Raw genomic sequence first — 14276 nt, 5'->3', positions numbered from 1 at the left:
CACTCGTAATGCTGCTTATACTACACTCCTAGCACATAACATATGGCTACGGGCTCACTACCCAGATCATCCCATTCAGTCAATTTGACTTGATAATGCTAGAGAGTTTACATCGACAGTTTTCGATGACTATTGCATATCATTGGGTATTGATATCAAGTATATATTCCCATGTACACACCCAATTGGTCTCGTGAAAAAGCCACCATTGAACGACTACAATGGTAGCCCGGACATTGGTAATGCGCACCAATATTTCCGCTTGGGTTATGCAATATCGCATGCAGCTATGCTAATTCGTCTACGACTCATAGCAGCCACTCAACTTTTATTTGCGTTACAGCTAGTGACTGGGTTTGAGTTTAATATCTCGTATTTATGCATATTTGAGTGTGCGGTTCATGTGCCAATTGCATCGCTACAGAGCATCAACATGAGTCATTGCAACGAATGCATATATATATTTGGACATGAGTCTCCAACTATAAGTTTGCTATGTAGAACCCTTGACAGGCGATCTCTATTTCGTTGGATTTGCGAATTGTCACTTTGATGAGACAGTCTTCCCGTCGTTAGGGGGAGATTAGAACGTCAATGTTTAACAGAAACGACAGGAATTGTAGTGGTCTGTCCCCACTATGTCTCATATTGATCCCCTAAAAGTGACGAGATCACATATACCTGCTGCAAACATGCCTGCAAGGATTGATGTCCCCACAAGAGGACATGGTGCCACCCAGAGAAGATGGGTACTGCACCACTACCAGGGATGGTAGTATGGTGACGCCACAAAGGTGGCATAATGGCGTCATAGGCCATGGGTTCCGCTAGAGAGAGTAGGAGACCCATAGGTTCGATGGATTCTCGCCCTAAGAAGAGAGCGAGTTTGGCACAACTTGATCCATTGATCATTGATACTCATAATCCGTCTCATGAGAATATTTTGGATTGTGGTTATGTCTAAGAGACATCGTTGGGGGACGCCTCAATGTTAGAACCAATTCCTGAAAATATAGAGATCTCTACGAAGTACACTAGTGTACATGAGGACATGGAATTATTGAGACCAATGACATCGAACCTTACTCCGTTGAAGAATGCCAACGTAGAGAAAATTGGCCTAAATGGAAAGATGCGATCCAGGTTGAATTGGATTCACTAACGAAGAGGAATGATTTAGGGCCTGAGATGCCAACACCTCCTAACATAAAACCTATTGACATTAATAGGTCTTCGTTAGATAGCGTGATGAGAAAAAGAGATGGTAATCTCGCCTTATGGCGCAAGGTTTCTCACAACGCCCTGGAATCGACTACGAGAAGCCATATTATCTCGTAATGGATGTCATTGCACTCCACTACCTTGTCAGTTTGGTAGTTTCTAAATAACTGAACATGCAGCTTACGAATGTGGTCACTACGTATCTCTATGGGGATCTAGATAAGGAATATAATGAAAGTTCTTGTGGACTTTATTTACCCAAGTCAAGTGGCTCTAGACCACGGAGCGTATTTGCAACGAGGTTGAAATACTCACTAAAATGACTACTTGATTGGGAAGGGATATGATGAAATATGCCCACGCTTTTCCATGACAAGTTCCGGATTTTCAATTGTCGCGGTTTATAATTGGAACCCTTGAGAGTTAAGGGAAAACGATGAACACCTGAAATCCGAGTTTAAGAGGAAGGACCTTGGGAGAACACGGTTTTGTCTAGATTCAGAACTTGTATACCGTGTCAATAGACATTTTTGATAAAGTCAAAGATGCACCATGGTCGTCCGTAGTCTTGGCCCTAAAAGGGATCCGTTTCTTCCCAGGGATGATGACGAAGACGTGTTAATAACAGAAGTGCTTACTTATGTACAATAGGCGCATTATTGTACTTAGCACAATACAAGACCGGACACCTCAATTATTATGAACTTGTTGGCTAGATATAGCCCCGCGCCAACGCAACACCATTAGATTGGTATAAAGACAATCTTTCGATATTTGAGAGGTACGATTGATATGGGCTTATTCTATCCCTACAGAGAAAAGAGATGACGGAAGTGTGGGATCGGACCCCACAAGGCAAAATGCCACCTTCCGTGCTCCTCCTCCCCTCCATCGAAATGACAACAAGCATTTCTAAATATTGAAATGAACCAAATCCGATCAGAGGATAATGTAGCGGACTTATTTACTAAGTCGTTACCAAAATCCACCTTCGAGAAACATGTGAAGAGCATCGGATTGAGAAAGTTATCCGAACTCCCATGATTGTAGCAATCAGGGGGAGATATTGACATCAGGGGGAGGCATGATGTCTACATGTTCGATCTCGAAGAGTGAAGGATGTGTTGTGCTCTTTTGTCCTTCGACCAGGGTTATTTTTGTCCCACAGGGTTTTTGTTACCTGGCAAGGTTTTTAACGAGGCAACAATTAAAGCGTCATCACCAAGTTTGAGCGGCACAAGGGGGAGTGTTGAAGGATATCGACATAATGTGTGCCTCTACAAACTAGGGTTTAGAGTTGTAATAGGAAAGTACCCTAGGTATACTAATTGTATTCCGATTCTGTTATCTTTTGTGTACTCTGTAAACTCCCTATATAAAGGGCTCCTATTATCAATAATAAACACAATTCTATTCTCCTACAACAAGGAAAAGAAAAAATAATACGTAAAACTACAACTAATTCTAGTTAAAGAATCTATTCACTTCTTTCTTCTCTCTTTTTTTCTTCTCCATCTTTAATTTATAATGAAATAAAACATAACTGAAACGCAATTACAAATTAAAGATTCCAGTCTCAACCTTTAAAGCCAACCAACCAACCATGACTTGTGAATTATTTATTTAATTTTATTTTTATTTTGAGAAAAAGATAGATACTTCATTCAATCAACCAGAAAGCATACACTCGGGGGACATAAGCCAATACCCCAAGAAACTGCGGCTACAGATACCATCTGGCCAATGGGCCCAAACTCTAACCGCAAAACACTCATTTCCAAGGCTACATATCCCGAAAGCCCTAGTAATACCCAGTAGTCAATAGCAAAGAAGACGTTGTCCTCTTCAACACCGCGTCCAAAAAGTACCAGACCACGTGTAAAGGATCGCTCGTCGGCAAATTGACAACAAAAATAAGCTTGAATGGAACCAAATCGTCCTCAGGAAAGACACCATATCAATGGCACAACTACGAATCCCAAACAACCAAACCCTCACTGAATTGAGGAGGGACTTATTAGACCTAACCAAAACCCAAACTAAAACCTAATAAAGAAACGTAAAAGACTGCTACAAACTATTTTCATATCCGTCATAGTCGACTCTGGCTTTCCAGGCAACGCCACAAAATGTCCGAACCTTGCAAGGTTGATTCTGGTGGCCACCTCTGCCGAAATCCTTCCCCAAAAGCAGGCCAAACCTCGCAGCTCCATCATTATCGTTCCAGCCCACCACCACACTCCGGACAAGGAACCCAGATTGACTACGTTGTCCTCCGCCAACATTGAGCCCCTTGGCACTTGCAACAAAGCCCCGATTAACCATCACAACCATCTGAGAGAGAGGAAAAGCGTTCCACAGCAGCCTCAGAATCCGACAACCACCTGTTGCAAACCAATCACCAACCCGTCAAGCGCCACCGAGGCTGGAAGCCACCATCAGTGAGAGGGCGCTGCCGGACAGGCCACACCGCTACTTTTGTTTTTCTCAAACCCTAACCATGACTTGTGATTACATTCATTAATGTGCTGAAAAAATCAGACGGAAAGGTGTTCCAACACAAATCATTTAAGGTCCTGGAACCACATCTCAACTAATAATGTATATTAGGCAGAATATTGTACCATAACTCCAACATTGATTAAATGACCCCCTTCTATTGGCCATTCCACACATTCTGTACTCTGCCCAAGTAGTTCTGGTCTCGTGAAGTAATTCATCACATCCTTCATGTAGCCATGCAACCTTAAATATGAATGAACATTTCCACTACCCGTCCTAATGAATCAGACCAAGACATTCAATTGCAACCATAGCGCTAAAAAGCCTAAAATAGTTACCATTTTGCACGACTGTGACATGAAAAATCGTCCAAAAATCTAGACTATTCTTTTTGAATCTTTTGGAGCTTATCAGCACCTTTTAAGGGACAATGGCTTTCAAATCCTTGTGATAGTAAACTTCCTCCAACTTTTCAAAAAAAAAAAAAAAAAAAACTTCCTCAGGACTTGATCACAATATTTATAGCCATATTCCTTCCTAGTCTTTCAAACTCAACAGATATCACTCCTAACTTGTGCAATTTCTTTATCTCATAATGATTCACTATGGACTATCTTAAAGACGCAGATGACATCCATATAAACATGCTAACTAAGATATGCTAAATTCATGACACTAAAGTTTCAAAGTCATTATATCCTTGCTTCAAACATTACATCAGTGTTTATTAATGTCATTTATCATCTGATAGCTAATTAATTAACTGCTTACAGGGCTTTGCATGAGAAAGAGGAGAAAGGTGACCAGCGCATTTCACGGGCAAAGTTCTTCGTAATTGCTCTTGTTTGCAGTTTTACATGGTATGCTTTCCCAGGGTATCTCTTCACCACCCTCACAAGCATATCAAGGGTTTGTCGGATTGAAATGTAAGGCATATATGAATGCCCTGACAAAAGTATGTTCTATGTCTGAAAAAGTAAAAAGTTGTTGACTTGTCTTTTCCCTCTGTTTACAGATTTACCGCCGATAATGATGCCTGGAGAGAGTTGGCAAAAATCTATGTCTCGTTGCAAATGTATGTCTCTATAGACTTGAGGAAGTTTAGTGGCTTCAATTGTCTATGCTTTGTTCTGAATTGATAAATGAGTCTCTATAAACAAAGTACAGGCAAGCTGTGTTCTGCTATGAGGAGCTGATATTGGTACAACCTACCACTTGGCATATGCTGATGTATGTTGCTTTTCCCCCCTTTTCTGGTCAAGAATTATAGTTCCTTTGTGACAGTTTGTATATAGACACCCAGTAACCGAATTGCAATCAATGCCCTTGATTTTGCCCTACTATTAACTGTTTGAATTGCCATGCTGTGAAATATTCATCGGTTGAAGACTTAAGTAGTGTAGTGCATATCCAAAATGACCATGATTGCATTGCCTAACGTACTAAATGCCTGGTGTAAATAAGATGAATCAAATCTCGGATGTTTTTCCTTCTGTACTTAACAGATTCTTTACACTCGGTGGATTAGAAAACATACAGACAACAAAGAAATACTACGCATCTGTTATAGACTTGACTGGGGGCAAGAATATCAGAGCACTTTTGGTATAAACTTGGTGAGTTCTTTCTCTCCCCTCTTGAGGTGCATTAGTTCAGAAATGCTCATCTATATTGGATTGCTTAATAGTGTAGATCATTGGTGATCCTGCTTGTACTGAAACCCATCTCTAGTTATATTTCTCCTTTTTCTCTTGAAAATGTTTATTCTTCCGATTCTAGATTATCAGACATGGGCTACTGAATTGTTTTGAATCCCTCTTTTCTTTGTCTTGTGACAAACTAGAATGACTGAAAGAAAGTTTTAACTCCTGCATGCATTGTATTTCTGCCATTGCACAGCTTGCGATAGGAAGAAACAAGGAGACCTCGGAGCAATGTTGTAGTTAGGTAACTTCAAATATGTTTAGGGTTTGGGGGGGGGGGGGGGGGGGGGGGTTTAATTGATTGATGTAATGAGTTCTACTAATACGTTTCCAATTGTTACTTTGTACATGAGATTAATTATAATGAGGGTAATATGAGTAGACATTTGAGCAAAAAGATATATATATATATATATATATATATTTTAACAGACCTCATTTACAGTGCTCAGTGTGTGCCTTAATTAGGACTTTAGTCACTCTTTTACGGCGCACATGGTGTACGCCTTTAATAGGAGGTATTTTACGGTGTGCAATGTGGGCCGTAACTGACTTAAATGACAATCGTGGAACCACTTTTATGGCGTGTTAATTGTTCCTTTATGACTCATTTTTGCACGTCGTAAAAGACTACATGTCTTTTATGGCGCAAACTTTTACAGCCTATTTTTGTGCGCCATAAAAGCCTATTGGGCTGTAAAAGACCAATTTTGGTGTAGTGATATGACCATCGTGTACTCTTTTTGCCCTTTGTCTAATATTATTTTATCCCACCAGGTTTTGTTACTTAGTAGGGAAAAACTCACAAACGGTACCTGAACTATAGGCCACTAATAACTTTCGTACCTAAACTTCAAAAACTATCATTTTGGTACTTGGATTTTTCACCCCGACCCAAGATTCATACCTGGCATCCACTTTGCCTTTAACGGTGTTAACTTTGTAAGGGTAAATCTGTCTTTTCACTTGCAGGAAGAGAGAAAAAAATTAAAAATTTAAAAAAAAATATATATATATATATATATATATGAACAGTGCCCATGGTGAGAGAGATGAACAGTGAAATGACATATTTACCCTTGTAAATTTAACACCGTTAACGGCAAAGTGGATCCCAGGTATGAATCTTGGGTCGGAGTGAAAAGTCCAGGTACCAAAATGATAGTTTTTGAAGTTGAGGTACGAAAATTATTAATGGCCATAGTTTGGGTACTGTTTGTATTTTTTTCCCTATTTAGTAAGGCTTTACCTTTTGTATACATGATGTAATCGTATAAGGGAATAGTGTATCTATTAAGTATTTACCTTTTGTATACATAATATAATCCTATATAAACCTCATGGTGAGATAAATAGAAACACACAATTCCTCTGCCTCCAAACGCGTTTCTTACTCTTATATATTTCACAACATCAATAAAATAATTAGTAAATAGTTAATAGTGGATTCTTATATTTATCAATCATGTTTTAATTTATCGCCAAAAAAAAAAAGTCATGTTTTAATTTTAACTAGTAAATAGTTAATAATCTCGATCCTTTCAAGTATGATAGCAAGTAGTTCCGCTATCGATTATAGTTTTAAGGCTCTTCAATTCAGGTCTTCACAACAATTGTCTATGCTAAACTCTTAAATCTAAACATTTGACCCCGTTGATGCAATTCGATCTAGCTATGCCAATTGGTCGGCCTTATCTGTTGAATGAAAGATCCCAAAGCTTTTCACATTATTAGAATCAGAAGAAAGTACTCATGTATAGTAACCTACTTTACATGTAATTAATTACATTTGGAGTGAGAGAACTAATGATCTAACACAAGGATGAGGAGATCAGCATCACTAGCTGTCACTTGACATAGCGTGGGAAATGCAATATTGCAACTCTAATAAAACATAATTGTCACATTGAATTCAATAAGCCTACATATCAGTCTTATATCATCGATCACAAGGGCAGCAGGTACTTATCTTGTCACAGCCATTGTGTTTTCCTGCCCTTGTTTTGGATATCAAACCCCAAAATGTATTCTTCCGTTTTAAAAATCTTTCTATCTTGCATGTCATGAATGATCAGCATCCTATTTTGAATAAATTATTCGTCAGATGTGTATATTATTTGTGTATGATTGACTAATATGCATAAAATGTGATTTAATTATTTCTTTTTGTAACTGCACTTTCTGATTACAATTGGACACAGTCGATTTAACTTGTAGAGCTTTGTTGATCAATTCTCTCTCTCTCTCTCTCTCTCTCTCTCTCTCTCTATATATATATATATATTTTTTTTTTTATAAGGTATAGAATTTATGCGGCTGCCCTGAGAATTAGTTATAATTCAGACACTAGTTTCTTGTTGCTGAATGCTGACAATCTGTGCTTTAATAACGAGATTTATACAAACGGTTGAGATATCGTTATTAATGGTGGTAGGTCAAGTGTCCTTAAGATTAGTTGGGACACCTTGCAACTATGAACGATCAATATCGTTATTAATGGTGATAAGTGTCCTTGATACTAGTTGGGACGCTTTGCAGTTGAATAAATGTTAATAATTTTATGGAACCCACCGCCACGATTGGACAATCCAATGACAAATTTTCAGTCATCCAATCAGTCGACTCGGTGGAGTCCACCAATTGGTCGAGCAGCCGCTGCATTCATCATTGCCCTTAATTATCACACTATTAGCTGGTGCAATCGCTCCTAAATCTAAACATTTGACGCTCTCCAAGTAATTCAAACCATTTTTTTTATAATTTTTGTATTATAAAAAACAAAAGTTAAAATTTTTATCTCTTTTTCTTTTTTAATTTTAACAAATTTTATATTTTACAGTAATCTCTAAAATCTCCATAATCCTTTTTAAAATTTTAGAGATTGCTGCAAATTTAGGAAATTTGATTTTATCTTTCCTCACTATCTCTAAAATAGAGATAGTTACAGAAAATATGTTAAAGCAAAAGAGACTCATTTTTTTTTAATATAGAGTAAAATTAAAATATAGAAAAACGGTTAGAAAAGCTAAACATTATACAATCAGTATAACAGCTTCTAGATACACTGGTAACTAGTCCCACTCTTGAATCCAGGACTCTGAGGCTTTAATAATGCTGCGTTTAGGTGAGGTTTAAAGAAGATACCAAACTAAGCCATAGTCTACTGCACGGGGTTAGGTGAGGTTTAAAGAAGATAGTCTACAACATAATGCAGTGTTGCACGTTGAGTCATTGACATCGATATTATTTGCCAAATTTACAAAAAAATTATAGAAGGACATAGACATGAATCACATGATCGTCCATATGCCATCTAATTGACATACTCTATCCCCTACAAATACAAGAGCTTGGATGGTAGCACACATAATCACTAACAACAATCCTTCCAAGTAGCAAAAAAAAAAAAAAAAAAACACAGAAGAAATTGTTCATGGGCAGCATAGCCACAAGATGGAGGCAACTGAGCGGCGAGAAGGATTGGGAGGGTCTATTGTACCCTCTGGACATTGATCTCCGCCGCTACATAATCCACTATGGTGAAAGGGCCGGAGCTAGTAGAGACGCTGTCATTGCTGAGCCAAAATCAAAGAACTTTGGACAACCCAGATATGCAAAGCGACATTTATTCTCTAAGGTGGGTTTGGAGATCGGGAATCCATACAAATATGTGGTGAGAAAGTATTTATATGCAGCCCCAAAACTACCGTCGTCCCCGGGAATGTCTTGTTTGTTGGGTTACGTTGCGGTGACAACAGATGAAGGAAGCAAAGTGTTGGGGAGGAGGGACGTTCTCATTTCGTTTAGAGGAGCAGTGCTGGGACATGAGAAGCTTGGTCATCCTACAGTGCACCTTCCTTGGCATACTTATTACACTAATGTTGACCTTCAATCCCCACACAACAAAACTAGCTGCAGAGATCAGGTATATGTACTAGTACTTGTTTCGTTACCATTTGATTTCGATGATTAATTGCATGGATGATCCTTATCGAGGAAGATCAATTAAGGAATAAATGGTTTTTATCATTGAATTACATTGAATGTAGTAATCAAAAATGGAGTACGCATTTTGTCACTTCGACTCTAGAACTCGTATGTTTACCTTCAATATGTGGTCTGAGTTGTCTAAGTTTTAGGTCTCTTTTAAGAGTCATCTCTGAAATTATAAAAATTGGAAATTGATTTCCTGTGAATCTTTATGAGAACACTACAGGAAAAATGACCACTTCAAAATGAAAATTAATTATTCATTTTGTTTCATTTGCAGGCTCAAGCTGCAGTAAGAGAACTATTGGGTCAATACAAGGACGAGGAAATCAGCGTTACTGCCACTGGCCATAGCATGGGTGCTGCATTCGCAGCTCAAACTGCAATAGACCTCGTTCACAATGGATTCAATATCATAAAACCTACAGGAATACCAGTGAAAGCGTGTCTTGTCACAGCCATCCTGTTTGCCTGCCCCCCTCGCCGCATTTTGGGATCCCAAAATGTAATTTCAGGAGGTCTAGAAGATCTTCACATCTTGCGTGTCCAAAACAAATATGATAACCATAATGAGCACCATGATGTTGGTATAGAGTTCAAAATCGACACTTTGAAATCACCCTACTTGAAGAATGCACTACAAAACGTGCACGACTTGCAGAATTACTTGCATGGAGTTGCAGGAAATCAAGGGGAAAGTGGTTTTAAGCTCGATGTTAATCGTGATCTCGCGCTAGTAAACAAATATGTGGATGGTCTCAAGGATGAATATAATGTAGTTGCGAAGTGGTGGACAGAGAAGAACAAGTCTATGGTCCAAATGGATGATGGCTCTTGGGTGTTGATAGATCATGAGAATGATGGTGATGAAGGAAACAAATTAAGCTTACAAAGCCGAATTTAAGAAGCCAAAAACATATATCTTCTTCTTTGGTAATTAGCGAAAAATTCTCTTTATATCCATGCAGTCTAATGACCGACCTAAATAGCATTACTACATTTGAACTAGCTAGTTATTAAGAAGCTTATTGCATGCTTCGAATAAGGTTGTGTTTTGATTGATTCGCTCTTGGTTCCTAATAGTATGATCACAGTTCTATTAGCTAGCGTCTGCTCAAGTATTTCATTGAAGTTTCCTGTTAAGTTCATCAATTTATAACTCGCTGCGCTACGTTCAAATTGTTGAGAGTAATCCTAACTAAGGAATTGATCGAGAGGCTAGGCTTGTGATAAGATTTATATGTAAGATATTGTGGCTAATTTGCCACTAATTATAGGTCCGTAATTCTAAATCCTAAACTTCTTATAGGTCACCATGCCCCTTTTGGGTCCGCACACAGCAAAACCTTCCCTAAACGAGTGTCTGCAGCATTCCAACAAATATATATATATATATATATATATATTTTTTTTTTTTTTTGGGGTAAGTAAACGAGTATATTAAGCCAAAGAGGGGAGGGCAAAGCCCAGTACAACCAATTAAAGTCAGAGGCAGAAAACTTACAAAACAAAGGGAAACAAGCCAACCAAAAAGAAAGCAAATCAAATCAAAAAAGGAAGCAAAGCAAGGACTAAAGCTAAGTAGTAGCTAAGTTTCACTTTTCAGCAATGGTTCTATTAGTACTTGTGGACTTAAACTTGATGGAAATGAGTCTGCATCTAATCGTGGTGATAATATGCTTGAAAACCACAGAGGGAATACATCTTTCACTCCTAAAGATGCGATTATTTTTCTCTTTCTAGATGAAGTAAACAGAAACCGAAAGGCCAAGCTTCTTGATGGTAGAAGATAGATTCCAACAAATATTAGGGACACTTTGACTATCACCATTAATAACGATATTGGTAGAGCACGCCACAGGCTTCTTCTATCAGTAACGTGAATGTAAATCGATGAAAACTAAATCGTTAGTTTGTACAAGTCTTATTATTAAAGTACAAGCTGTCGGCAACAAGAAACTACTTCCAGGATTAGGGGTCGTCAACTGGCCGAGCCGGGCCGGGCAGGGCAGGACCAGGCTTTATTAAAAATCAAAGGATCCAAGCCCGTCCATATAAAGCGGGCATTGCGGGCTTTATTTATAAATAAATATTTAAAGACACAAGTTTTTTTTTTTTAATCAAGCTTTAGAAATTCAATGGATAATGATCAAATACAACCAAAGATAATAGATTTATATAACTATATTGTACCCAAAAAAATCTATATTTATATATAGATACTAATTTATTGATAAATAAATTTTTAAAGACACTAATTTTTTATAAACCTATATTTATATATCATACACTCCAAAGATCAACCCCTATCAATTTAAAGAAAATGGAAAAACCAACCGTTGGATGAGTTTCTTACAATAAATTATATGTGTGGTAAAAAATTTAGCCAATTTCACCATATTTTCGAATCCGATCGGATTGGTCAACCGTAGTCACTTGTATGTTTTATTGGTTGACCGATGGCGTGGCAACCGCGAAACGTGCTTATTTTTTCACATCACGTTTGTATATATTCCATAGATGGATGTGCGTGGACATAAGATAAAAAAAAAATTAATTAATTACAAACACATTGGACTATACCAATTTTATTCCTAAAGTTATATGACTTATACAGTGCATTTAAATTGTTTAGGTTCATTCTAAAGCAACCATGAAGTGGAAAATGAATTCGGAGAAACCAACCGCTTGATGGAGAGATTGTAATGTTTTATGGTGGTTGTAGAAAATCCAGCCAATTTGGTTCTCGTTTCGAATTCGATCAACTAGGTCAAACGTAGTTACTCTTATAAACCTATATTTATATATCATACACTCCAAAGAGCAACTCCTATCAATTCAAAGAAAATGGAAAAACCGACCGTTGGATGAGTTTATTACAATAAATTATGAGTGTTGCAAAGAATTTAGCCAATTTCACCATATTTTCAAATCCGATCGGATTGGTCAACCGTAGTCACTTATATGTTTTATTGGTTGACTCATGCCGTGACAATCGTGAAACGTGCTTATTTTTTCACAACACGTTTGTATATATTCCATCAATGGATGTGCGTGGACATAAGATAAAAAAAATTAATTTTAATTACAAACATTGGTCTATACCAATTTTATTTCTATAGCTGTATGACTTATACATTGCATTTAAATTGTTAAAGTTCATTCTAAAGCAACTATGAAGTAGAAAATGAATTCAGAGAAACCAACCGCTCGATGGAGAGATTGTAATGTTTTATGGTGGTTGTAGAAAATCCAGCCAATTTGGTTCTCGTTTAGAATTCGATCAACTAGATCAAACGTAGTTACTCTTATAAACCTATATTTATACATCATACACTCCAAAGAGCAACCTCTATCAATTCAAAGAAAATGGAAAAATCGACCGTTAGATGAGTTTATTACAATAAATTATGAGTGTGGTAAAAAATTTAGCCAATTTCACCATATTTTCGAATCCGATCGGATTGGTCAACTGTAGTCACTTATATGTTTTATTGGTTGACCGATGCCGTGACAACCGCGAAACGTGCTTATTTTTTCACATCACGTTTGTATATATTCCATCAATTGATGTGCGTGGACATAAGATAAAAAAAAAATTAATTTTAATTACAAACACATTGGTCTATGCCAATTTTATTCTTATATTTGTATGACTTATATATTGCATTTAAATTGTTTAGGTTCATTCTAAAGCAACCATGAAGTAGAAAATGAATTCGGAGAAACCAACCGCTCGATGGAGAGATTGTAATGTTTTATGGTGGTTGTAGAAAATCCAGCCAATCTGGTTCTCGTTTCGAATTCTATCAACTAGGTCAAACGTAGTTACTCTTATAAACCTATATTTATATATCATACACTGCAAAGAGCAACCACTATCAATTCAAATAAAATGGAAAAACCAACCGTTGGATGAGTTTATTACAATAAATTATGAGTGTGGTAAAAAATTTAGCCAATTTCACCATATTTTCGAATCCGATCGAATTGGTCAATCGATATGTAGAATATATATATATGCACATTAGCACATATTTTATATAGAAGTATAAGAACTTCCACACACACACACACACATATTGATATATATATATATATATATATATATATATAAACACACACACACACACATATATCTATATATATATATATATTTATTATGCGGTAATGCATATATATCTTTTCTATATATATACATTTGGAAGCTTCACATATTGCAAAAAAGAATAGCAAGCTCAAGGAGAAGAAGATAGTAACAGAAGGCCCAACTAGTCATTTTTTCTCACTGATTCTACAACCTTCCATATATATGTTTATAAACACACACCGACACACACACACACACACACACACACACACACATATATATATATAAACACACACACAAATATATATCTATATGTGTGTGTATATATATATTTATAAACACACACACACACACACACACACACATATATATATATATATCTATATACATATATATATACATATATATATATAACACATATATATAAACACACACACAAATATATATCTATATGTGTCTATATATATATATATATATATATATATATATATAAACACACACACACACACATCTACATATATATATATAAACACACACACACACAATATATATATATATATATATATATATATATAATATTTTACGGGCTTTTACGGGCCGTGTCTAGCCGGCTTTTAGGGGTCGGGCCTACGGGCCGGGCCGGGTTTTTGCGGGTCGGCCCACTAACCACCGAGGCGGGCTTTTTAACTGGCCGGGCCGGGCTTTTAGCCCTTAGGGCCGGCGGGCCTCCATTGGCCCACTTGATCCGCGGGCTTTTTGATGAGGCCTAT

General features: G+C 37.1%; 1 protein-coding gene across 1 annotated transcript; it reads left to right on the top strand.

The window, feature by feature from the left end:
* The first annotated feature begins 8733 nt into the window (after window positions 1-8733).
* On the top strand, window positions 8734-10518 carry LOC112190444 (phospholipase A1-IIgamma). The gene is made up of 2 exons (XM_024329872.2): window positions 8734-9351; window positions 9697-10518. Exons 1-2 carry the CDS (start codon window positions 8860-8862, stop codon window positions 10318-10320), a joined length of 1116 nt encoding a protein of 371 aa, XP_024185640.1. The 5' UTR covers window positions 8734-8859; the 3' UTR covers window positions 10321-10518.
* Window positions 10519-14276: the final 3758 nt, after the last annotated feature.

The sequence above is a fragment of the Rosa chinensis genome, chromosome 2, assembly GCF_002994745.2.
Source record: "Rosa chinensis cultivar Old Blush chromosome 2, RchiOBHm-V2, whole genome shotgun sequence".
In the NCBI taxonomy this organism is placed as follows: domain Eukaryota; kingdom Viridiplantae; phylum Streptophyta; class Magnoliopsida; order Rosales; family Rosaceae; genus Rosa; species Rosa chinensis.
The sequence above is the reverse complement of the archived record's forward strand: the minus strand, read 5'-3'. Positions and strand labels throughout refer to the sequence as shown.